This window comes from Vulpes lagopus, chromosome 6 (genome assembly GCF_018345385.1).
Source record: "Vulpes lagopus strain Blue_001 chromosome 6, ASM1834538v1, whole genome shotgun sequence".
Lineage (NCBI taxonomy): Eukaryota > Metazoa > Chordata > Mammalia > Carnivora > Canidae > Vulpes > Vulpes lagopus.
The window spans coordinates 46,455,700-46,482,920 of record NC_054829.1 but is presented as its reverse complement, the minus strand read 5'-3'; the positions used below and the strand labels follow the sequence as shown (position 1 = coordinate 46,482,920).

Below are 27,221 nucleotides of genomic sequence, written 5' to 3'. Positions count from 1 at the left end.
AAAGTTTTTTTTATCCATTTATTTGTGTGTGAAAGAGGAGGAGCAAAGGGAGAGGGGAAGTGGGCAGGGGCACCCACTGAGTGCAGAGTCCAAGGTGGGGCTCAATCCCACAATCCTGAGATCACAGCCTAAGCTAAAATCAAGAGTTGGATGCTCAGCTGACTGAGCCACCCAGGCACCCCTATTTTTTTTAAACATTTGGTTTTATTGCTTCATTAGTCTCTTTGTGCCCCTCTGTGTATTAATTTTGCATTTCTGAATCATTTAGGAATAAGTTGCATGCATTATGGTACTTTATGCCTAAAAACTTCAGCGTGTATTTCCTTAGAATATAGCCTTACATAAACATACTAATTATCAACATTAAAATTAATATTGAGGGCAGCCCGGGTGGCTCAGCGGTTTAGCACCGCCTTCAGCCTAGGGCATGATTCTGGAGACCCAGGATTGAGTCCCACGTCAGGCTCCCTGCATGGAGCCTGCTTCTCCCTCTGCTTATGCCTCTGCCTCTCTCTCCCTGTGTCTCTCATGAATTAATAACTAAAAAATCTTTAAAAAAATAAAAATAAAAATAAAATTAATATTGATATAATACTATATTCTACTGTACCATTCCAGTTTTTCCAGTTGGCTTCTCCAGTATAGACTTCCAACCTAGGAGGAGGTATTGCATTTGGTTGTCATGTCTCTTTAGTCTCCTTTAATGTAGGACATTTTTGCAGCCTTTAAACATTTTTTAAAAATAAAATTGGCAGTTTTTATTGCCCGTAGCATTGTAATACTGGATAACATCTTAGTGTCCGAGACTGGGTTGGTGCTTATGTATTGCTTGAGATCTTGAAGACAGATAAAATTCCAAACAGGAAAGAGAAATGGTTGGTAAATGCTCATCTGGGCTGTAAGGACTGTTCAGATTTTTACTTTAATTAGTAAAGTATATCTCATGCAATCACTTAGAATGAAATAATTTAACATAAAGTATCCAGCTTTATTTCACATGGTTGCCTACTTTTTTTCCCCCTTAAGTAAGCTCTATACCCAATGTGTGGCTTAAACTCATGACCCTGGGATGAAGAGTCAAATGCTCTACTACAGACTGAGGCAGCCAGGCACTGATTCAGTTTTAAAGTTCTTTGTGTAGTTTTAATTTTTTAAAAGATGTCCACTTTAGTCATTTTTCCTGAATTGCAAAGGAGGCAAAACCAAGCAGTGAATAAAAACCACTTTTGTGACTTATATTTTATCTAAATTAAATCTAACTTTTAATCAACAGACTATAGATATTGATATATTTTAGGTCAAAATTCTGATCCTTTGGATAAAATCTAACCATTATTATGGGAAAATGAACATTAAGTTAATATCAGAGGGAAAACATGACTTTTTGAATGGAAGGTGAATAAGAGATTACAAAACAAACGGGTTACACTAATCATAAAGAAGTACATATACAATTACATTTAACACCATAGGTGAAGAACCTTTCCCCCTCATTAAAATACCTGAGGATGATAATCTTCCTTATGCTACCATAGTACTGAATCTGTGAACAAAACTTAACCATTTTTAGGGTGCTGTGCCTGGGCGGCTCAGTCAGTTAAGTGGCTGCCTTCACCTCAGGTCATGATCGGGAGGACCTGGGATTGAACCCTGAGTTTGGGCTCCCTGCTCAGTGGGAGTCTGCTTCTCCCTCTGCCCCTCCTACCTGCTCATGTGCTCTTTCTCTCAAATAAATAAAATTTTAAAAGAAACAAAACCAAAAAACTTAACCATCTTCTGTATGGATATATTTTTTTCTATTTTTTTGTGCATAAATCTTACTACTCTACCCCAACCAGGTCATAAACAGAAAACCAGGAATGCACGGTAGGTATTCAGTCAACACTGATTGTTTGGTGGAAGTAGAAATTGATAGAAGTTTTGCAACATATTATTATAGACAAATTGGTATCTTAAATCCTGAGTGCCCTATTTAGCTGGTGTTTGGACTTAAGTCACAACTTCTCTAAGTTTCAGTTTACTCATCTGTAAAATGGGGATTATTATAGCTCTTGCTCTCTAACGGCAATGTAAGGCTGATATAAAAGCTTTGAGGGACACCTAGGTGGCTCAGTGGTTGAACATGTGCCTTTGGCTCAGGTTGTGATCCCGGGGTACTGGGATTGAGTTCTGCATTGGGCTCCCCACAGGGAGCCTGCTTCTCCCTCTATGCCTCTGCCTCTACCTCTCATGAATAAATAAAATCTTTAAAAAATATATTAAAAAATTATAAGCTTTGAAAATAAACAAGTCTTGAGCAATGGCTCTAGTTTGGCCACCATTTCTATTCTACATTTCAGTATTCAACATAGTGACAATGTATTTTCAGGCTTTTATGTCTATACTTGTATACATCTCATCACTCACGAACAGCTTAACTAAGACAGTCTGAGTCACTCATAAAGATGGCAAAGTGAGACAACGCCATCTCTGAGGCACCCAAAAACCCAAGTAGGGCCTTGCCTGAGGTTGAGTCAGCATTCTAGAAGTAAATTATGAACTGCTGCAGAGTACAGGGATCCCAAACTGGCTGGTGTGAAAGTCATCAACTCTGTAACAGAAATGGGTCCCAGTGCTCTAAATCACATACAAATCACTTGGGAATCTTCTTAAAATGCAGAATATGATTAATTAGTTCTGGGGTGGATGCTGAGATTCTGCATTTGTAGAATGTGTTTGGTGCAGTGTTTTGATGCTTTTAACTCTAGAGACCAAACATAAACATACTGACACTGTTTATAAAAATTCAGGATACATAGAAAACAAGAGCCATGTTTGCAAAATTCTTTATTTACATTTTAAGCTCACATTAAAACCTTTAAGATAGAATGGCTAAGATAAAATAGACAAAGTCAATATCAACACATACACATTATTTTTATCTTAAAAGAATCCTATTGATGGCTTTTGATGAACTCTGGGTTTTTCACAAAACCAGTGTTCCTTTAAATCATGGTGTGAAAATGTCTTCCCATAAGAATAAAGTTAACTTAAATCCTTCAAAAAAGCTGAGAAATAAAAGGCTAACTCATTAAACAGCTATCCATATGCCATAAAAGTTTTCTATTTTAAAATGTTGAGATATTCAAATAGGTCCAAATATGATAAATAAATTTTAAATATGGAATGCTTTGGTTATTAAGCTTTGACTTGGCTTTTGGCATTCCTTGATATTATTCCAATGAACCATTACAGGTAATCCATTCAAAACAAGACTTAATACTATCAATTCTCTTTTCCTTCACTCAGAAAAAAAAATCACAAAAATAAATTCATTCCCACATGTTAAAGTCCACCATAAAGTGGACTTTTTATTCATTATTTAAAAAAATGTTCTTAATAACTGACCTGGGTATTGATATATTACTGAAACACTAGACCTGTAAGAGCTTCTTTTATATCCTGAAAGCTTATGATTCTGTGATCTATTTATGTAAAATATGCTCAAGATTAAATGCATAAGCAATGTATTCGAAGCTTCTGGGAAGGATTCACATTTAAAATAGTTTTAAATCCAGGTTTTTAAAGAGTTTTAGAAAAATAAATAAAATACTGTGATTGATTCTACCTCCCCCCACCCACCCACACACTTTTCTCGCCTCACAATTTGAGCTTAAGAGTTTAGGCTTCTAAAAAGCAGAAAGAAGCAAAATAAAACAATGTAGGTTTTGTTATCCACATTTTCCTTGTCTTAGTGTAACATATTATCACAAAGGCAAACTTGACTCTTTCCTTGAAATGAATATCCCATCTTTTCAGATTAATTTAAACAACTCTTAAGAAATTCAAAGGAAGTTTAACCAGTGCTTTTAATAAACAAGTAGCTAAATGCCTGTAAAAGATAACTCGTGATTTTAAAGAGTGCTATTATAAAGTCTGAAAGCAAAACCTAAACATTTAAGTTCAAATTTAATCTTTTAAAAGATCTTTTGAAAGCTGTAAATGCTATTATAAATTGCCAGTTAAATTCCCACTCTAGGCTACAAAAATAAACTGCAGAAACGTATAAATTTAAGGTAACTATTTCTCATGTTGATCTTTTTTCCTTTTATAAGTGCAGTAAACAAAGAAATTAAGCACCCAGATGTTGATTCAATTAGCTTTCATTTGAGCAGCATTTTGATTTTGGAGAAAGGGATTCTAAATGTAGTCTAAAACTTTCCAGAAAATCATATTTACATTCATTATACAGTATTTTATATACACATAAATACAGATTTATGAGAAATTAACCTACTTTTCATAATGTAAAAAATAAAAAATACAACACGTGATCACATGCTAAAGCCAGTTATTTGAGAAATAATGTTTGGTGTTCAGTTTTGATAGCAATAACCTTGAGTAACTTGAAGCATATCACATGAATATACCACAGATGCATAGTTTATTTATGACCTTAGTAACTTAGGTCTATACACAGTTTTAAGAGAAAAAGATTCTTTTAAAGTCAATGCCATACAAGTAGTTGCGTTTACTGGTAATGTTTCCACTGGGAAGAAAGATTAGTGAAGACATGATAGCAGATGTTAAATGTTTTGAAGGATAATTATGGGGAAGGATTAAAGTTAATTATTTTTCCAGGGGGAAATCAGGGCTTTCTGAAAATAAGAGCTGTCCAGACCTGAAAAGGTTTGCTTCATGAGTGTGAATTCTGGTCCCAGAAATGGCCATGCCTTGTCAGAGCTCTTGTAGTGAGCACTTCTGTGTTGCCCCTAGCTTGTCAGGTGGGACCAATGGATGGTTAGGCTATGAGGACCCCTAAAGTTGCTTGATGCAAATTATTTTGTTGAGATTTTTTAATATCACATGACTTCTTAGGCAGTTTGCTTGAATCTTTTGTTCCTGCCCATAAAGCAGTGTATGATTTTGCTGTTACCTGTCTTGTAAATCGATGGGCTTAGCCTTCTAGGAATACATCAGAGTGATTTTTTCTTACCTAATTGCCGTCTCACAAAAACAAATAGGTGACTATAATGAGCTTTGTTAGTATCCTAAACATAAGTCTTCTACCAACGGCTGGCTGGCTGAAGTAGGCTAAGAAGCAAAGATTTGACTTGGGGGAAAATAAAAGTTACCCATCCTCAAAAGGTTGACTGCTACTCTATAAAGTTCCAGTCTTGAGAACTGAATGGAAAATCCTATTTCACACTCTTTTACCTCAGAAGGCCTGCCAGTGCTTATTGGAGAAAGAAATTCTTATCAGATTTGAAGTGTTAGAAGAATAGGAAACATGGAAATTTTAGACTATGTTAAATAAGCAAATAACAACTCTTCCATAAATTCGGTTAACTCTAAAATCAAGGCTTTTCAGAAGAGTAAATTCACTAAAAATGTGAAAATAAAAATCATATTATAGCTCTAACTATAAGACAAATAAGGTCACATGGTTTATGCATTTCAAATTCTTAAAGAGGCCCCTACAGTGTTTCAAGAAGACCATTCAAAGTATTGTTCCCTGAGTTCTTGGAGCAACCTTGCATGTGAGTTCATGAACTTCAAGACTTGAGAGAGAAACCCACATCATTTGCTTATCTCTCTCCTAAGAGTAGCTGTTTACTCCAAATCCAAAGTGATTTGTTCAGTGCTTTCTCTATAGTTCAAATGCTTTAAGAATGTGGCTTTATCCATTTTTTTAGAAGATAAGCTCTCAAAGTGAAACTTCTAAGGAAAAAATGTTAAAAGAAAGTACAGTTTTAATATTAGTTAACAGTGCAGTTGAATAAATCAGTTTTACATCTATAATACATCAAAAGTGGTAATACTGTCATAGGTGTTAGAAGGTAGAGTACTATGGACTCTGGCTTTTCTGACTTCTGTGGTTATTAAGCCCAGAGGTCTGTTACCAAATAACCCAAATTATTAGAAACAGAATGACTTTTCCATATTTGAATATGTAAGAAGACATACATTTGGTTTTAAATAAAGATCAAAAGAATAATCAGATCTCAAAATATGTGGAATTTACAGAGATTCATACATGAATTTTTTTTTTTTTTTTTTTTTTTTTTTTACAAAACTCATTCACAACTGGGGTTGTAAGATTCTTGCGTTGTGTTCATATATCTACCTTTTTGGTAGCTATTAGAATATTTTTTAAAAATTTAACACTTGGGAATAATTTAGTCTCTTTAGAAAAACTAATTACAATGAATGGAGACTCCTGTTCTGTTCCTGGCAGCTTTAGGTTGAGCTGGATTTTAAACCATTAAAGGTTTTTAAAAAAAATGGTCAAGAGAACATACTGAAACGTTCCATCCATTTCAGTAAAGTGCACAAATATGAGTGTATCCTTTGGCTTGGCTATGACCTCAAGGGAGGTATAGACGTCAGTGGTGCTGGTGCCAGATTCCTGACTATATTACTGAGGCTGGCAATCTTCTCTTCCAGGAGGTAATTTTTCTTCTCTGCTGTTTTTTGTCGCTGTTCAGTCATTTCCAGAGCTTTCAACAACTGGGCATTTTCAACATACAAATCCTTCACCACTGCATCTGCTTTAGTGTTCTTGCAGAGCTAGAAATAGAACCAGAAACATCTTGACTCCATTTCTGTAATTAAGTTTAAGGTCTGACATTAGGACAGCTGTTCATAAAGGCAAATGACTTCTATCCATTATATTCTTTTATTTTACAACACGGGTTTAACACCAGACCTGGCATCGGAGATACAAGTAGAGCAAATCCGCTTATTCCAGGCTGTTTCTTTGCATAATGTTTGTAGAAGCCACTAAGAAAAAGAACAGATTGATATTTGAAGGCTCAAAAGTGAAAGTCTTTTTTTCACCTAAATAAATTAGGCGTTACTGCTTTCTACATTGTTCTAAAAAATAGCAAAATACTTCTTTTAGCTTCTGAGGTATAGGGTGTGAACTTTAATTCTGTTCTTAACAGATGTTTGAGCTTCCCATTTTGATTATTTTCAAATTTGGTCCATGAATTACATACAACAAAGAGGTAAGATATGGGCAGTTACTTTTCCTTAACTCTTCCTCTTTTGCATAGCAGAGCTTGTCTAGAAGATATATCTTAATTTTTAGGGTTTGAGTAGATGGTCTAATTTGGGGTGGGAAAATATGTCAGCAGCCTTGGGATTGGTTTCTGATGGTTTCTATTAAGGTATTCCAATCCCCCTTCCTTCATCACACCTTCTTTTACACCCAGTTTTAACCAGGGCCTCTAAAGGTTATAGAGGTTTAAGGGAATACAGAACATCAGAAGCTTAGCTAATTTATTAGCATTTCAAAAGGCAATGATAAAGATGGTAACACTGAAGCCCAGGACCTAGATGACTGGCAAGTGTAACATAAAAACCTACTCTACTGAACTGTTCCAAGACAATGTTTCATCATGCCCTCTCTCCTTTCCTTCCTTTTAAAAAAACACTTTGATGGCTGTTCATCACTTACAGAATGAAATTCAAACTCCATAGTTCAGCATGCACCTAAGGTTCTCTACTGCCCATTCCTCCCTGTTGCTCTAGATTCTTCTGCTTCTCTGAGGACAGTATGAACTATTAAGGCCAAAACATTTGTAGATGTCCACACCTCATAGGTTGTCATAACCACGTGATGTTCCCATAGCCTAGAGGTCCTCCTCACATTTCTTCACTTGTTCAAATCTTACTCAGCATCAGTACTTGGTTTAAGAGGCCTTCAGGAAGCTTGCTTTAAAGCCCTGAGTTGGAGGAAGTATTTCTTCTCTATGTCCCCCTCTGCCGAAGTGGACTCCATTTTCTTTATTTTTGAAACTACCCCCTTGCCGAATATTCGATACCTTGTAAGTGAACTGCATTCCCCATGGGCTGGATTTTGTGTTCTTCTCTGTTGTGTCCCTAGTGCTCAGAACAGGACTTGGCACATAGTAGCTATGGTTTGAAAAATGAGTGATTAAAGGATTGAATCAATGCTTATTGTCTAAGACTTTCCTTCTTTCCATTTTGTGATTAAAACATTGAACAAAGGAAAGTTCTCTCTCCCTCTGCATTAAGACCTTCTCATGAGGTTATTCTTCTTCAGTTTTATGTATCTAGAAAATCGGGTTGGATAATTTCTGCCCTGACCCCTCAGTTCTTAATCTTAGTTTCCAAAGCATTAGAAGACATTCCTATAAAGTGGTCCCTTTTTTTGCATGTCATCAGTGGTCACACAAGTGCTTTCTAAACATGGGCCACCCTGCCACCAGCAGGTGAGAAGGATCAGTCCAGGTTAGTGGTCCTGGAATTCAGGGTCCCTATTTTAATTCAGAGCACAGCCTGTTGGGGTATGGTTATAGCCATAAGGTGCTTTTTGAGGGTGTCATAGCTGTTGTAGACAAGAAAGCTAAAGTTCCATTTATGATCCTCCAATTTTTTACCAACATAACATTCTACTTAAATAAACAGAAAATTTTCCTGTCTTGGGCAAATAAAAAAAAAAAATCTACAAAAATTCCATCTAAGCTGCTGACCTTTGTTAGGAATTAATGCGTTGGGTCTGTGTGGGTCTCTGTTAGCAAATGTATGTTCTTTAAATTGCAGACAAGCCTGCCTTAAAAGAGCTTTGGAAAAATAACACAGCATCCAGAATCCATCCTTTTGGAGTGGTAGGGGGACAGTGAATCCTAAATTCTGCTGTACATTCATAGTAGAATTTGCCTTTATTTGACAAGAGTGACTGAGCTAATGGCAACAAAGGAATGGAAAACTGGCACTAAGAGTGGAGTGTGAGGTGGGTGGGCAGAGGTGACCTGGGAGGCTCACTTGTTCTTTGAGCTGATTCACTTTCTCCTGAAGAAGCCTCTTCACCAGTTTCAACTTCTGTTCAACTTCCATCATTCGTTCTTCCATGACAGTCACTAGTTGTTCCTGGTTTCCCTGAAGGGAAGAAAAAAGAAGTGTATTATCATTTGGAATTCATGCCACACTCAAAAGAAAATGCTAGTAATTTTTTTTTTTTCCTTACAAGGTGCCTAAGAGAAAGGGCAGTCAACGTTTGCCTTTGTAACTGGAAGGGTAGATTTCTGGTGAAATGGGGGTTCTGAACACCGCATGAGTTACACCTTAGAAAAGAAGCCCTATCAGAGAAAGAGTCAAAGATTTAAAAAAAAATCTTACCTGTGTTACCATCTTCCCCTGAGATAAAGCAAAATTCTTAAAACCCATAATTTAGTACCTGTGTGCACTTTTAGTAAAACAGGTATCCAGAGAAAAGTAAAATATGGTTAGCAACCTTCCATCTATGATTTGGGCTTTTGTAATATTGTGGAGTCTCTCAAGAACCAAACACAACTGAGTTTATTCAGGATCACTTAACCTTTCCAGTCAGCTTGTAATCTGCATGTCCATTGCTCCCATGTGAAATTACTGATGACTGTGAGGGTATTAGTGTTCCTTTCTTCATAACAATCAGCCTCTTCCTGCCAGTGCCTGGAGTCATCTGTTTCCCAATCTGACTTGTCAGTGTGAAGCAAACATCTGGATTGGAGGATGGGTTTATCATAATGGATTTAAAATTAAGAATCCTCTCCCCACACACAACTCCTAGATAAAACAGTAGGGCAGAAGAAGGCCTGGCTGCTCTTCCCCTCCTCACACAACAGCAATAGATTAATTAAGGACTTCTGTGGGGTTTGGAGAGCCAAAAGACCCAGAGGGAGATTTAGAGCACAACAAACTGCCCCTTCTGGCAGGCCATTAAAATGTCCACCTTTCAGATTTATAAGGTTCTTCAAATGTTTAAGCAAAACTCAGGTGTTAATGGCTGATGGTATAACTCCTTTTAAAAGCATGCAGAATGACTAAACATGGATTGAAAGCCAACATTTGTTTGGATAAAGTAACAGCATTTGTTCAAATATAAACAACTAAACTATGTGACTAATTTGAAGACAAAAACTGTAGTAGGTAAAAATCTAATGCAGAAAGTAAACTTCAAGAAATCAGGCCTTGAGAACATCTAGCTTTAAAAAAATACTATATTTTAAAAGATATAATAGCTTTTTAAAGTTCAAACATAAATAGAAGTGTCTGATTTCTACTTGCTTGAAAAAAAAAACAAAACAAAGCAAAACAAAAAACCCATAACATAATTTGAAGAACATGGAACGTAGCAAAAGAGGAAAGAGGAAAAACAGAGGCAGTCATATATTTAAAATTTATTTTATTGTTTTGTCAAAATTTTCCTTTTCCCTGTCAAAAAGCATTATACATCTTATACAAAACAGTATAAATAACCCGAATTTTCTTCAAATTCCATATATAAAAGTAGTATCTCTTGTTAAAAATAGTTACAGCATATGGAATGAGAAAATATATAGAATACATCCTTTCAAGAATCTCAAGTCCACACTCTTTAAATGGTATAAATAAAATAATTCAAAACAAGCTGAAATTCGTGAATTTGATTCACAAAATCTGTCATTTCTACATTAATAAATAAGAGACATAATACTGTAAAGGCTTAATAATAGTAATAATTAATAATAATAATAATTTAAAAGAGCACTTGATTCCAAAACAGTTTCCAGCTTATGTCTCTGTGTTTGTGTGTGGGTGTGTGGGTGTGTGCATTTGAGTATCTGCCATGGTAAGAAATGTCATCAATAGCAGCCCAGTTTTCACAGGTGCCCAATCCTTCTGTAGGAATCTGCATGCACTGCTCGCGGCTCCGGTAGCAAGGCCTAGAGAAAGAAGGCAAGTGGTACACTTCACCCTGATGTCAAGATTATGTTTTGGGAGGAGTCTAAATTCACACATTGATAATGCAAACAGTTTTTAAAAGCACACACATTAACACTACATACGCAAGCAAAGCAACACAAAGGCAGAAGAAATCACATCACTCCACACACAGAAGTAACGTGCAAATTCTAATAGTCTGTCATCTTAAAATTAGCGTCAAGTCAGTTACCAGAACTAGGAGACTCTCACAACAGTGGCAGCCTAGCTAGAGCAGTAAGTAGTCTACTCTGCCACCTGGCTGGATAATTTTATTTTTTATTTTTATTAGCACAAAATCTAAACCGTTTGTCTATCTAATCCTGAAGTAATTGGAATAAAAAGATATTATTTTGAAAATTGGTGGGTGGGGTGGAAGCACAGGCTTTGAAAACTGTGTGTTAAAAAAAAAAAAAAAAAAAGAAAAAGAAAACTGTGTGTATGAGAAAACAATGGATAAAACCTTGGCCTAATCATTTGGTTTCAAATGTCTGTTAAAGACTGAGGTCAAAGTTTTATGACTCAGTTCTGTAATAAATTGTTGAAGCATCTGTTCAACACCCCAGTAAGCACAATTTTACTGTTTGGAAACTGAGGTAAATAGAGGAAGCTTCCAAAAACGTGAATTCTTAAAGCACAAAAGACAAAAATAATTTTAAGGTTTTGTTTGAAAGAACAGGTGACAGAAGCATGTCATGACAAAGCATAGATATGTACTACTAGAAGAGGAAGACAGAACTGCTCCAATGTATCATTAGAGTGCTAATCTGACTTCGCAAAGCCACTTTGAGACATTTACAGAAAAGGAGGTAGGGAAAGTCCTTATTAAAAGTCAACTGAGAGACAACAGAAGAAAAGCATCCAAACCAGAAAGAATTTAGAATAAAAAAAAAAAATACTTAGTTTGTATATTTTATTCCTAGTTGAATAAACAAATTGGGCAAGCAAAAATGGTTAAGAGACTTCTGAAAAAGCTTGACTATGAACGAAGCACTTAAGAGAACTATTTGAAAACCCAGGTTATATCAGATTGTGTCTGTGGTGAGCTAGGATAATACTAATTCAAAGGAAAGGGGAAAAGATGTTTACTTTCTTAAAAAGAGGTTTTCAAACTCGATCATTTTTAAAAACTAGGTTATATGAAATACATCACCTAATGGCAATGACTGCACACTCTATTAGTTGTTTAAAGGCCCCGTTGTGAATTCTATGGAACTCAGCAAGTTGTGCCCCTCTAGTACAGGAAAACCCAGGTTGCTTTGTTAATAATGCCTATCCTAGAGTTGCACTTGAATTCTGTAATATTTTTGGCATCGGACAAATGTTAAGTCAAAAGATCTTAGGTCAATTGTACACTATGCTCAAGTGATCCCGATACTTCTTCAATGATGAATGTGCAAAGGAGGCCCCGAACGCTTCATTACCCAGCTTACAAGCTGAGAGCTCGAGTGCATCACTACAGAGAAACAAAAGCAAAACCCCCAAATAACACTGCAGTTCCGTAGACAGGTAATACAGCTAAGGTGGAGCTCTCTGACAGAGATTTAGAGTCTTTATCCCTACCTTTGAACTGGTACAACTTTCCAATAAACAGGTAAAATTAGGTGACCTGAGTTAACCGTTAGGGAAAAAAGAGCCTCATACCTGCGGGGTGTTGGTTTCTGAGGTCCTGTTTTCAAGTTCCTCCTGCAGGCACTGGTTTATCCTCTCTGCCTGCAGCAGCTGTTGTTGAAGCTGCAGAAACTGCTCCCTGGGCACCGTGGGACAGGCTTGCTGCTGGCGCAGCTGGAGATCCCAAGCGTGAGGGGACGGGCTAAGCATCACAGTGGACCTCAGGTGCTGCATCTGGAGGCAGAGGCAAAGCCCTGGTCAGCTGAGGTGCTTTCCAGCACAGAGCGACTCTTGAAAGTGTCAAGCACAGTGAATGAAGCTGATGAATTAATGAATGAATTCTCAGACCCACTGATTACTTGAAAACAGGACTGTACATGACTTGAGTAAGAAGTAAATAATTGGGAAGAGTCACTTTCCTTAGGAGATAATATAATTAATGAAAAAGCAGGCCTTCTTAAAGGTTTTAGACTTAAAAAAATTATACTTCTTCATTTAGGGACTATAAGGGTATGAGTAGACAATATACATGTGTCTGAATTCTACTTCATTGTCTCCTTACACTAGAACGTTCCATTATGCCTCTTTATTTTTTAAGATTTTATTTATTTATTTGACCCAGAAAGAATGAGTGAGCACAAGCAGGGGATGCAGCAGAGGGATAGGGAGAAGCAGACTCTCTGCTGAAAACAGGGAGCCCGAGGTGGTGCTCAATCCTAGGACCCCAGGATCATGACCTGAGTCGAAGGCAGATGCTTAATTGATGGAGTCACCCAGGTGCCCAGGTGCCCCAATTATGCCTCTTTAAACAAAAACACACAGGGTTGGAGTAGGCAAAGGGGAGAAAGTGGTTATGTGTTAGGGTTTTGCCACTTTACTTACCATTCATAAAGCTTCTTAAAAGCAAATGTTCAAGGACTACATATTTTCCAGGATAGCAAATTTTTCAAAGAATCTTTTATCTGAAATTATTGTAACCTAGTTTAGTTTAACAATGTTAAACTCTTCAACAGCACTAGAAGATAAGAAATCCTGGGACACAGGGTGATATCCTAGAACCCCGGGGAACTGAAGTACATGGAATAGAAGTATTTGTTCACGACAATGAGGAAATGATATGCGTATCACATGCCAAAGTTGGAGAGAGGAAAGAGGAAGAGGAGAAGGCACTGCATTTGGCCAGTGAAGCATGCCACTCCACATTTGTCGACACATTCAGCAGACAGAGGACTCAACAGAAGGCATGCAATGAACATGACCAAGTACCAGATTCAAGAGGAAGCACCTCCAGGCTTGTGGGAAGGGAAAAAGGCCCTCTAAGACACAATTATAATTAAACGCTGTCATGAAGCTTCAGAGCCACTATCCATTTCCTTAACTCTAAATTTCTGAGGTGGGAGGTTACAATCCATTTTGAAATTTTCGAGTTGTAGATTTAGAAACCCACCATTTTCAGGAATAAAAAATAGGGAGAATGATGATCCCATGATTTTATATCAGCAGGATGATTTTCCTCATCAACGTTTTTAAATAGTAAGGAAAACCCTGGAATAAATGTAAATGCAGACCTATTCCATAGTTTAAAGCAAAATGAAAGTGAATACTGGCTCTTAAGTATTTATTAACTGTTACAGTGAGTGGAAATGATACATGAACAAGGACTCTGATGAGATATCTCCATGCTATGAGATTCATTGAAAGCAAATGTTATACCTTCACACACTATCTCAGGCAGAGAACTGCACCCTTCTCTGCTACTTCCAACCACAGAGTTCTAGGTACAGGTTAGCCACAGACAAAACAAAAACAAAAGAAAATTACAGGAGTCATAAAGAGAGGAAGAAAAGTATGAGTTATAAAAAGAGAACAGTTCAAAACCGGGTATATTATATACCTGAATATTTGTGCTCCAGTCAGTAAGAACTTATAAAGGACCAACATTTACATTTCTCTGTGTATCAATTTTACAGAGTGTATTAAATGTGTATTAAAATGTGTATTAAAATGTCTTGTAGTTCTAATCCTGCAACTGCTGCCTCACCTACTGTGATTTGGTTATTAGTTTGTGAACTCACCACCTTACCTCTACCCAACCCAATATAGTTATTTAGAAGATTCCAGTATGGATGGATCTGATGCTGAAGACTTTTGTTTTATAGTATATATTCTACATCTCCAAATGGCAATTTTGTTGTTCAAGTGTTGGAACTGTTGGCTATGGAAAGTACACTGCAGACTTGAAAATTGCTGATATAGACTGTAACTCTTTTCTTGAATGTCGAAAATGAATTGTTCATAGGACATTGCCTCCTGTAGTGGGAAAAGCCCTGGAGTGGTCTTTTTCATTAGACTATGAAATAGAAGAATTTAATTGCCTTAGGGTGGTGGATATGTATTGTATTAGCTCAGTGACTTTTTTTTTTTTTTTTTTTTTTTTAGTATTTTATTTTTAAGTAATCTTTACACTTGAGCCTACGGGCTTGAACTCACAACTCTCTACGGGCTTGAACTCACAACTCTGAGATCAAGAGTAGCACGCTCCAATGACTGAGCCAGCCAGGGACCCATAGGATCGGTGACTTTTAAATTGGCATAGAAGGATGAGGAGAAATTCTTCCCCCAAGAGAGTACATACATAAGATTAGAATCACCTCGAAAGCTTTTCTTAAAATCCTTGATCCCAAAGATTCTGATGTAGGAACATCTCCCTGCCTGCACCTGGCCACTCACCCAGTGAGAAGAATGTTCCTGTCCCTCAGGGGAGGTGAGCACAAAAAAATGGTGTGAAAACCACTGTAATGTACCCCAAAGTGGCCTAATATATAGATATCAGAACATAAATAAAAATCCAATTTGTAGGGCTGGTGGGATGGGGAAGTTATTGCTTAATGGTTAGAGTTTTTGGGGTGATGCAAATGTTTGGGAAGTAGTGGTAATGGTAGAAGAACAATGTGAATGTAGTTAATGCCACTAAATTTTAAAATGGCACACCTTGTTATGATTTACCACCATTTAAAAAATGAATATACCAAAAGTCATTGAATTATATACTTTATTATTTTTTAAAGATTTTTTTAAAAATTTATTCATGAGTGACACAGAGAGAGGTAGACACACCGGTAGAGGGAGAAGCAGGCTCCCCACAGGGAGCCTGATGTGGAACTTGATCCCAGGATTCTGGGATCATGACCGGAGCCAAAGGCAGATGCTCAACTGCTGAGCCACCCAAGGCCCTGAATTATATACTTTAAATAGGGGAACTACATGGTTTTCATTAGAATAGCGTATGAGATGTTCTTTTCAGTGTTCCAATGGAAAATTCATGCTTTTTCTTCAGTTATTCAGTTCATTCAGAACATTAGATTTACCTCACCCATTAGCAAATATTTACTACTAGATCAAAGAGAAAATAATGAAGGGAAATTGCTTGTGATGGCTAATCTTGTAAGGTGGGGTCAGGAAGAGACAGGGGTGTCTGAGGCCCGCTAGAGCAGGTAGGAGAACTGGCCGTTGGCAGAACATTTGGAGAAGATCTACCAGTGACTAAGTATACCCTGTTACTTTTCAGTTTGGTACTAGACATGTGGAGCTTAGCTTCAGCTATCTTATCACAATATATAATTATTTCATCAGAAAACATGTCTACATCTAAACACAGCCTGCAGCTCAAGCTTTGGAACACATTTATTATATGCTGTCAGAGAAAGAAAAAATGGTTTGGATTTCACTATTTATAGTTTAATCTCCTTATTAGTGGATAAATCAGAGAACATAAAATTGGCACAAACCTCAGTGGTCATTTAAATGTCAGTGTAACATATTTGCCCATATTTCACACTTGAAAACCATCTTTTTAAAGTCACCTTTGCATGTGTCCAGCTCCATAAAAGAAAATATTTAAATCTCTGTCATCCTATAATTCAGCTTTAAAATATTTATATCCTTTGAAAGTACAAAAAGACATTTTCTACCCATGCCTCTCTACCTTAAATAAATTTTACAGTTCATTAGATAACATTTTCATTCACTCAAAGCAAAATATCTCTGGAAACTTTTACTTATTTTTTTTTTTGAAACTTTTACTTATTAAGGAGGATTTGTACATAAGTTGTTTTATATCCTATACCAGCATTTAGTATTCATGAAGAAATCTAGAAGCCTGGAAACTCGTTTGTAAGCTAACAGGTTTTACAACCCCATTTTTTTTTAAGATTTTATTTTATCTTTTTTTAAGATTTTAAGATTTATTTTTTTAAGATTTATAAAACTTAAGATTTGTTTATTTTTTATTTTATTTATTTTATCTCATTTATTCATGAGAGAGAGAGAGAGAGAGAGAGGCAGAGACACAGGCAGAGGAAGAAGCAGGCTCCATGTGGGGAGCCCATGTGGACTGGATCCCGATCCCAGGTCTCCAGGATCACGCCCTGGGCTGAAGCCGGCGCTAAACCACTGAGCCACCCAGGCTGCCCTACTACCCCATTTTTATGTTTAACAGATGTACCTCCCTCAAGGCAGTACTGAGTTACAAATGTAGTAACAAAAGATGGCAGCGCTTGAAGATTAAACCTCTAAATGCTAATGCTCCCAAATTCCCTGCTTGGGTTCCCCAGCTAAAGAGGTTGTAAGCAATCCACCTGTAAAGCACTACAATATAGGAGGTGGATCAGGAAACAGATAAAACCACAGCAGGGGGCGGGCGGGAGCTCTGGGCCTCTTGGCTAAAATCAGGGAGAATCCCTGCCTCCTGAATTTGTTCCAGTACAGGTCCCTGCATTTTAGGATAGTCAACGTTACCCCTTCCTCTGTCAGGCCATATGAATTCCTGTGACTGTGCAATAAGCAAAAACGTCTATCAAACTTGGTAAGACACACCAAAGAATTCAGCTTGGCAGCATACCTTTTCACTTTTCTTCATAATAGGAATTCAATGTTATGCTAGTCTCTCCCAACAAATGGTGCATTCAGGGATTAAAATATTCTTCATAGCTAAGGCCATTTACTTAAAAACTTACCTCCATTAGCTGCTCATCCAGTTTTACTTGTTTCTTTTTCAGGCCTTCATTTTCCAAATGAATCGTTTCTAATTCTCTTTCAAGGGAATTCATCTGACTGACCTGCTGAAGAACAAAAAAAATTCCCGATTAAAAAAAGGAAGCCCTTGAGTTGCTCTACTTTATTTTGACAAATTGATGCTAGGCAGAAATCTTAACCCTTGGAAGAAAGTGGAGTTCACTCATTGAAGGAAAATAATATAATTCAGTGCACGGATTACATTTAAGTAGTATGGTTTTTAATCACCACTGCTTATAGAGAACAGATTCCATAAGGCACCTGGCTTTCAAACATCAGTGCCATTATACATGCAGGACATAAGCCCATGCCCATATTTATATATATATATGCATAACCAGTAAGTACGCATCCCTGAAAGAAAACTTCCACGAAATATTTATCCTTGCCATGAGCCATGTACTCTGTTATTTTCTAGCATTTTTTATTAATAAAAAAGGCTGGTGCTTCACTAAATCGATTTCATGATCTTCTATTCTGAATTCGCAGTGGGAAAAAACATGGGGAAAAAAGTGGACCTTGGGGAAAAATTTAAGGTTTAACACTGAGAGTACATAAAACATGAGTTTAGAACTCCATTCTCATTTATAAAGATGAAATTAGAAGATTTTTATGAGATTTTTGGAATTCTCTATTATAGGAAGAATCTAATGACCTACGTGACCCTGGAATTTACAATATTGCTAAGTAGAAAATATAGCCACACTTCTAGAATGCTGATTTTGGTTTCTATCAAAAAGAGATGAGGAGAGGAGTAAGAATTGTTAAAGAGAAGCATAAACTTTTCGGGTTAAAACCCATCATTAGACTTTTCCCTTAGCAGGTGGATGAAACCCTTTGTCTTTCTGAAAACTTTACCTGAATGAACCTAAAATCATATAGTATTTCAGCTTTAGAGCACAAACCAGTCTTCTTATTGCCTATGGTCATGGAAAGGTTCACAAACCTAAAACTTTCATACAATTTTTATAACAGAAGGGAATAATCATTCGTCATTCTTCCCAGATTTTTATACAAACCATAATCTTTAGAAGAGGAGGGTAACGGTGAAAACTCTTGAGTTTTAGTTTAGAAGAAGTAAGAAAGAAAAACAAGTAACAACAAGAACACCCAGGGTAACATTGGTCTTAGAACTCCTACTTCATGGAACAAAGTACAGAAAGCGAACTGAACTTGGTCCAGTCTCCAGCATGGTCCCTAAAGATCTCCTCTTCTTGGTGTTCATACCTCTGTGTAGTTTCCTGTGTGAGGGTTAGTCTGTGTGACCAATAGAATAGAGCAGAAATGATGGGTGTGGCACTTCCAGGATTACCTTATAAAAAGCATTACAGCTTTTGTCATGATCTTTTGGGATCTCTATTTCTTTCTCTCCTATCACTCCCTGCCCTGTCCTGGGAAAAGGCCCAAGTATTGAGGAGCTGAGGCCTCTGGTAGTCAGCCAGCAAGGAACAGAAGCTTCCTCCTCACAGTTACATGACTGGACTTGGAGGTGAATCCTCTAGTTCCAGTGAAGCCTTCAGATAAATGAAGTCCCAGCTGGTATGTGGACTGCAACCTCATGAGACCCTGAGCCAGAACCACTCAGCTGAGCTGCATCTGAATTCCCCACCTACAGAAACTGTGAGACAACCAATGTTTGTTGTCTGAATTTGTTATATAGCAACATGTAACGAATACAGATCATGTTAAAATGTTTCTAATATTCAGGATATATATATTAAAAAATATATTCTACTAATTTAAAAGGGCTTTAATACTCCTGAAGATGATTAACCATTTTCATTATGTACGCTTAAAGTTAACTGCTCCTTTTCAACCATCACTCAATCAAAAAGAACTATGGTCCTATTTGAGAAGATTACAAAAGTACAGATAAATAGAAGAACCAAAATATAACTCTGTAATCATTTCCTTGGAAGCATGCAGGGAAAGAAACCTACGCCTATGCTCAGGAACACATCATAGTAAGGACATAGATACATGGAATAAACTCTCAAAACTCACCTTCCTATTAGTAGGAGGCTGTTCCTTTGGAAACTGTTCACACTCTCTCTTTAAGCTCAACTTCTCTTGCTCTGTGGGCTTCATAGTAGCTGATGGGTTTAGATGTTTCTGATGCTTGGGAGGAATAAGGCTGGATTCCAACTGACGGACCTAATAAGAACATATGTGAGAGGAAGAAATATTAATATAATCATCCGGCAAGAAAACACAACACAACACAATGACCATAAGCAAAGTTTTTTTTTCAGCACTCGGGTTTTGTTGTATTAAAAACTTCTTTTTTTTTTTTTTTTTTTTTCAGTCAAGTCTGCCAATTCTGGAAGAAATGATCCTTCTAGGTAAATCTATTTTTACTCTGGTTGTGTCTAAAAATCCAACACTGTAAGGATCAGACAAAGAAAAGGGGGCCTCTGGATCTACCAAACTGCTAGAAGTCAATAGTGTGACTATCCAGAAAACAGATGTAGTCCCAGGCACTTTCTCTCTGACATGAACATAACTTGAGTCAATGAGGTGATCAACTGAGTCAATGAGGTCCCATCAACTTTGTATTGGGACGGTTCACATCTGAAACAATGCACTGATCTCAACCAAGTTCCATGAGGGCAGCGACCATGTCTATCTCGTTCAACATTGTTCAACTGAGAGCAGGGTTTCTGGCACAGAGTATGTTCTAAATGACTCTCTATGGCTCTTCAGAGAGCTCTTCCTTCAAAGAGATGTTTAAGCACAGGTTAAACACAGTTGGTCAGCTACTTCGTAGAAGTAAAGAATATAAACATCAGTTTAGTGGCTGGAAAAAGTCATCCTTAGAGACCATTCTAACCTTGAAATGCAGAGTCTTTAAAAAGGGGTACCTTTTCTCTTATGAAGAGTTAGCCCAACAAGTTGTGAGTCTAATTTTGCTATTTTTGTACTACCAGTCTTGGCGGTTAGTCTATTTGAATGAAGGATATATGATTAACATAATTTCCATGAGGCTATTCTGGAGAGGAGGGTTAAAATCACTGATTTTAATATAGAACTGATCATACAAAATGAAAAATATTGTCTAAATGTACCAGGATAAAATTATTTGCAAATAAGTGATAAATTATGTATTCTTATTTTAAAAAGATTATTCATTTATTTATTCATGAGAGACAGAGAGAGAGAGAAAGAGAAAGGCAGAGACACAGGCAGAGGGAGAAGCAGGCCCCAAGCAGGGAGCCCAACGTGGGACCCGATCCCGGGTCTCCAGGATCACACCCTGGGCCAAAGGCAGCGCTAAACCGCCCAGCCACCCGGGCTGCCCTAATTATGTATTCTTAAAGTAAGTCTGTCATAGCAGAATACTCAAACCCACACCTTAGAAGCATTTCAATCATATCAAACATTCATTTTCATATCAAACTAAATACTGTCAAACATTTGCCACCATGTGTGGCTTTTTAAGTCACCTTCTCCCGGGAGTGCGTGAGCTCTGCTTTGGTGTTCCGTACCACGGTATGGAGTCTCTCATTCTCTTGCCAAAGCAGTTGTTGTTCCTCCTTTACCAGATGATCCATCTTGTCCCAAGTCAGCCTTTGCTGCTGGTTATGGAATCCTGATGGATGGCTGGCTATTTCTGGGGCCCAGTTCTTAAGAGTAAACTGAAGAGTTAAGCCTTGAAAACAAGCTGATTTCTGTTTTGAATATATTTATTCAATGATGAGCCCCATCAAGTTTAACAGCAAAGAGAACTGTAGGGCAAGTCCCAATTCTATAGAGAACCCAAGTGCATAGAGTGCGGTGGCCTTAAAAATTGCTTCATACTTATGGAGTTCATGCTTTGGCCCCAGAGAACCATTCTTTTGGTTAAACAGAGGACACAAAGAGAACTTCAAACTCCACGGCTAACTTGAAAGCTTTCACAAGCTAAACTCTTTTCACATTTGCAATCAGATCCTTTCTTAGAATCCTAAGCACAAACTGTCTATGCAATTGAGGTCTGAACTCCAGAACATGCTTTTAGCTACCAAAGTGATTTTTTAGGGGGTCCTGGAAACTGCTTTAAAAAAGGGAACAAGTAGGTAAGGCTTTTGCTTTTAAAGCCAAAACATGAAAAAGAAAAGTTACAATCTCATTTTGGGAAAAATGTCAGCCCAGAAGTTAAAAATGGAAACAACTATTTTCCTTTAAAAAAATAAAATAAAATAAAAAGAAGGCACCTGGCTGGCTCAGTTGGTAAGAACATGCTGACTCTTAGACTCTTGGTCATGAGTTCAAGCCCCACATTGGGTGTGGAGCCCACTTAAAAATTATATATTACATATATATATGTAAAATGAAAGTATCACCAAGATATAAAATAACTGGATTAAAATAACTGCCCTACTTTTATGGTAGGACAAAAATCTTAATATCTCCACAAGGCTGACATCTGTAATTCCATTTCATTTATATACACATAGGTGAAGCAGAATTGTGAAATATTAAAATGAGACAACACACTTTATACAACATCGAAATATATGCTTTGTTACTATAAAATAACTCAGCATGGTCTTCTGTCTTGCACAATACAAAAAAATAACCTTGTCACTACAGTTCCATTTATATGAAGTTCAGAAACAGGCATCCCTAACCTATGGTGGCAGAGGGTAGAGAAGTGGTTCCCTTGTGGTTATCAACTGGAGGGGAGACCAGAGAGACTGCTGGGTGCTGGAAATGTTCTATATTTTGAGCTAGGAGGTGTTTACACAAATATAAACACATGCATATACACTGATAGGTATGTAAAATATACATACTGGCCTTTGAACAGCACAGGTTTGAATTGCATGGGTCCACTTACACACAGATTTCTTTTTTCTTTTTTTTTTTAAAGATTTCTTGATAAATACAGTACCATAAATGTATTTTATACATTTTATACATGTATTTGTATACATTATAGCTTTATTGTAAGAATACAGTATACAATATGTATAATACACAGAATATGTGTTGACTGTTTATATTATTGGTAAGGCTTCCAGTCAACAGTAGCCTTAGCTATTCTACTTAAGTTTTGGGGGAGTCAGAAATTATATGTGGATTTCTGACTGCACAGGGAGCTGGGGATCCTAACTCCTACATTGTTCAAGGGTCAACAATATATTTATGTCAATACATGTATGCATCTATAAAACTTACGTTATAGTCTTAAAATCTGTGCACCTTACTGTATAAAGTTATACCTCAATAAAAAAGAAATTACCTTATCATCAGCATTCTGAAGTTGCTTATATAAAGACACCACTTCTTGTTTTAAAGCCTCCTTTTCCTGCTGAGTAACTCGAAGGTCAGATTTAATCAGTGACATTTGCAAGTTTACATTCTGCAGGGTGTCTTCTAAATTCTGGACCTGCATCATGAAAACAATCTTGCACTGTGATACAGATCCTCATGGTCTTACCAAAGCATGCCCAGAAACAAATGAGCTAGGACAAGAGAATTCCAAAGTCCCTTCTGTTTCTATTTACTATATACAGCTCTCTTCAGTAGCTTAGTGGAAATCCCAGATATTATACTGTATTATAATCCCAGGATGTTATATTTAGGTCAATGATGAACTGTGTTCTATAACAAGGTATTGCTGATATAGTCATCTGGTATATTACCAAGTGGTATCTTATAGAACCAGTGAGAACCAACTGGCAAGACAAAAGATGGCCTTACTGAATCTCGTAGAAATTGTGTTTTAGCCAGTGGCGTTGGTTAGCAAAGGACCTCTTAGTTGAAAATGAAAATCCATAGTTGTTAGAACCCTACTCCATGCTAACATCTAATATCTATTTTAATTAAAAATAATTTAAATTTGTAAAAGCAATGTTGATAGAGATCTTTAACAGGCATGAATCTGCCTTAGAAATCCTTTTTCTAGGGGTGCCTGGGTGGCTCAGTCAGTTAAGGTCTGCCTTCAGCTCAGGTCATGATCCTAGGATTCTGGGATCTAGTCCTGCATTGGGTTCCCCGCTCAGTGGGTAATCTGCTTCTCCCACTGCCCTCCCCTACCCCTGCTCACGATCTCTCTCCCTCTCTCTAATAGTAAAATCTTTTAAAAAAGAAATCCTTTTTCTTAATGAGAAACAAGCAGTCATTTCTACACCTTATGATCAGATAATCTCATAATTATAATAATGAGCTTTGAGGGAAGTGTTCAAATTATTTCATCACACTATAGCATGTGACAGATATGAGTCAAGTTGAATCATTCTGAGCCTTCCTGGGCCAAGTCCACCTAGAATATTCTTTCTATGGGGAGCTCTGTTGGAATATGTAGGAGAATATTAACTGCGCAGATGAAACAAGAATTGTCCACATACCTTTTCCTGTGAAGCCACTAGTTGGGACTTTAAGGTTTCACTCTGGTGTTCCCAAGACTTCTGTTCTTGCTTCATAGTAGCTATTCTGTGCTCTAAAAGACTTGATTTTGCCAACTGTTCCAGGAAAAGAAAAGAGGTAACAAGCGCATATTTGCATATACATCTAGCCTCAATTTATATACCTCTGCATATGCTGAGAAGATCAAGCACCATCTATTTACATGGTGGAGCAGGGCAAGGTGAAAGAAAGGTGTTTTCCTGATTCCCTTTCTACCTTTAACTTTGAAGAGTCTCCTTTTTGGGGGGCAATTTCCATTTTTCTTTCTCACTGCCTCATTGTGGGTGAGAAATGGTTGGAAGGCAATTAGAATTTTCAAGGAGCCCCTGGGAGGCTTAGCCAGTTGGGTATCTGACTCTTGATTTCAGCTTAGGGTTATGAGATTGAGCCCCACGTTGGGCTCTGGGCTGGGCACAGAGCCTGCTTAGGATTCTCTTTTTCAAAAAAGAAAAAAAAAAAAAAAAGGATTCTCTTTTTCCCTCTCCCCTCCCCATAGCTCCCTCCAGTCTCGAGAGTGTACCATAATAGGAAAATATGGAATGCCTATTAGGGCAGGTGGGACAAAAGCAGTATTTTGGGGGTTTGCTAGGGAAAATACAATAGGAAAAAAGTGTCAGTGTAATAGATCTCAGATTATTAAATGCAACAATATTTCTATCATATGTTAATAGTGATATATTTAAATAACATACATTAAAGAGCATCTGGGTGGCTCAGTCGGTTAAGGGTCTGACTCTTGATTTCGGCTAAGGTCCTGATCTCAGGGTCATGAGACTGAGCCCCAGGTTGGGCATGGAGCCTGTTTAAGATTCTCTCTGGCCCCCTCTCCCTCCGTCCCCCGCCTCTACTCGTGCTCAAAATAATAAATAAATAACAAACAAATACACAGACATTTCAATAATACATATTAAGTAGCATGGTTATATATTAAAATAAGATAAACTATATATATAATAATTATTAACCAATGTAGACTCCTATCAAAATCATGACCTCAGGAATTCTGAGGTCACATAAGGGCAGCCGAACTGCTGCTCTCGGAGACCTTGGAACAATTAGGGTGAAGTGAGAGGCCCATGTGCCACTGTCCAGAGAAATGCTCATTATGGTATATACTGTACAATAGTGGTAAAAAGTCTTATGTTTACTACCTTATCCACACAGCTATTTAATTCTTCACTCAGAGCTTCCTTTTCTTTCAGCAGTTTTTCATTGTAGCTTAGAACACTAGAAAGTTTTTGCTGGAAGTCAGAGAGATCAGGACATCTGTGCAGCTGTAAGAGATAAACAATCCCATCATATCTCATGGCTGTACTTATAAAGAGGTATTTATAAACAGGGCATTTTCGTGGCTGCTGCTATTTCCCTATCTGCATAGATATTTCAGGGGACATATAAACTCTAGGGAATTAAATTTAACAAAATGTTCCCTGCTAGATTCTCTCCAATCTCTAATGACTGCCAAAATATCTGCCCAAATAGATTCACATAGACAGACACCATTACATAGTGGTCCTGGCTTTCCGTTTTTACCTTCAGGGTAAAATACTGCCATTCTGTTACCAGTATAACTTGTGTATGTCTATAGCACAATACATTTTCCTCACGCTTTTTTAACTAGAAAAAAATCTTTTTCAGAAATCTCAGTATAGACTATAGAATCCGTGAACCAAGTACAGTGCATCAAAGGGCAAGTTTTAAAGCTAAAACAATCAGCATTTTCCCTTTGGAAGAGGCCAAAACTGCCTTGCTTAGTAAAATGTTAATGGTGGACACACTGGCTTCCTCCTCTGTACTGGAGTCAAGACAAACCAGACCATTCCTTTTCTGTTTCGGTATCAGCCTTACTAGGATTGATGCTTTTGGTCAGATAATTCTTTGTTTTGGGGGCTGTGCTGTGCACTGGAGGATGGTTAGCAGCCTCTCTGGTTTTACCTATCAGATGCCTGTAGCACTTCTCTCCCCACACACCACTTGTGAAAACCAAATATGGCCCTAGACATGGCTAAATGTCCCTGGGTGGAGGAGTAATTCGCATCTCTCCACAAATACTGCCTTAAAGAGACTGATGATTTCTTATACTTCTTTCCCAGAGTTCGTACATTTTAAATTTCCCTCTGTTTCACCTGGCTTTCACGTTTTCAATTCTTTATTATTCATGATGATTTTATGGCCATGATTTTACTTCACACTGTAAGTTCTTACACATTTAGCTTTAGGAATGACAAAATAGACTTTAAGGGTTGAATCTTATCTTCAACTGACAACAAGTCCAGCATACCTTACAAATCTAAAGTCAGAAGGACATAGGAAAATGTATTTTAAAGTGGCTAGGCATTGGTTTATGAAAGGACCGGTCTCCTTTGCTAGCTACCTTGCTTTCTTGCCCCCAGACCCTCATAAAACTTGGTACCGTTTTGAGTGTACAGACTGGCACGAGAGTTCTGCTGATGCTACTTGTATTTCTTTTCTGTGCAACAGAGAATTTCTCATTCACAAAATACTTTTACTTGTATTAGGTCCTACAGAGTGGCACATACTTCCTAGGCCCAAGCTGTACAGCAGCAACAATGGGCTGGATACTGTCCTACTGTTGTGATCCAAGAGAGTCCAGGTGCCACGAAACAACTTCTACCAAAGGCAGAAAGGGCTCACCATTTTTCCACTTCACTATTTATACCAACGCCTCTGTAAAAAATATACAATAAAAATGTGCTGAATGATGTCCTCCTCGTGCTATTTTACTCCCCGATCCACTCCATTTCTTCTGATCTTTAGCTCAGTGAAGTCACAAAACACGCATTTCCCATGCTATGGATTTGGAGCCCGTCATTAACATCTTAAAGACTGAACAACAGATTTTCAAAAGGTAAAGGAGATAAGTATGCCCATGGTAACAAGGATGAACTTGGTCATAACAGTTTTAGAATACTTGTGCACTACAGAAAGGCCCTTTTAATTTCTGGAATGTTTATCATGGCAGACAGCTTCTGTTATGGCGGAACAAATAAACCTTGCATAGCAGCACCTGACTTGAAAGGGTTCTTATAAAGTTCTTTATCAGTTACCAAAACTAGGTATTAGGAGAGATACAAATTCCCTGGGAGTATTACAATCCTATTAGGAAATCAAGACTTATAGGAGTCAACAGATCAACACCAACATAAAATTCCGTGGCAGAGACTCAATATTTCAGCATTCAGAAGATACCTTTATGCTCATAAGCTGAACAGACACAAGTGAGAGAATTTTATAATCTAAGGATGTCATAGTATCAAAGTAAATCTATGGTGAAGCAAATTAAAAAAGCAGAATCCTGATTTATAAATCAGGAGTGCTCAAAGTTCAGAATAAAGAATTTAAAAAAGGACAACATTCAGGATATAACTTTAAGGTGAACCCTCTTATATTTAAAAGCA

At 37.3% G+C, this 27,221-nt stretch overlaps 1 protein-coding gene across 13 annotated transcripts in view; it reads right to left on the bottom strand.

Moving 5' to 3' along the window:
* Positions 1 to 2,809: 2,809 nt before the first annotated feature.
* The window catches only part of NIN (ninein), a 98,727-nt gene continuing 74,315 nt past the window's right edge, over positions 2,810 to 27,221 (bottom strand). For 4 of the 13 annotated variants that reach the window (XM_041758326.1, XM_041758324.1, XM_041758325.1 and 1 more), the window contains 9 exons: positions 24,954 to 25,076; positions 23,745 to 23,858; positions 22,637 to 22,783; positions 20,856 to 21,047; positions 19,417 to 19,566; positions 17,355 to 17,459; positions 12,373 to 12,573; positions 8,773 to 8,886; positions 2,810 to 6,549 (listed from right to left, as the gene is read on the bottom strand). In XM_041758326.1, coding sequence (XP_041614260.1) covers positions 6,340 to 6,549; positions 8,773 to 8,886; positions 12,373 to 12,573; positions 17,355 to 17,459; positions 19,417 to 19,566; positions 20,856 to 21,047; positions 22,637 to 22,783; positions 23,745 to 23,858; positions 24,954 to 25,076 — 1,356 coding nt within the window. In that variant the 3' untranslated portion in view covers positions 2,810 to 6,339. Of the gene's footprint in view, positions 6,550 to 6,688; positions 6,763 to 6,782; positions 8,887 to 10,153; positions 10,692 to 12,372; positions 12,574 to 14,052; positions 14,114 to 17,354; positions 17,460 to 19,416; positions 19,567 to 20,855; positions 21,048 to 22,636; positions 22,784 to 23,744; positions 23,859 to 24,953; positions 25,077 to 27,221 lie in introns of those variants that run through there. The other 9 variants (XM_041758330.1, XM_041758327.1, XM_041758328.1 and 6 more) reach the window with 9 other exon arrangements.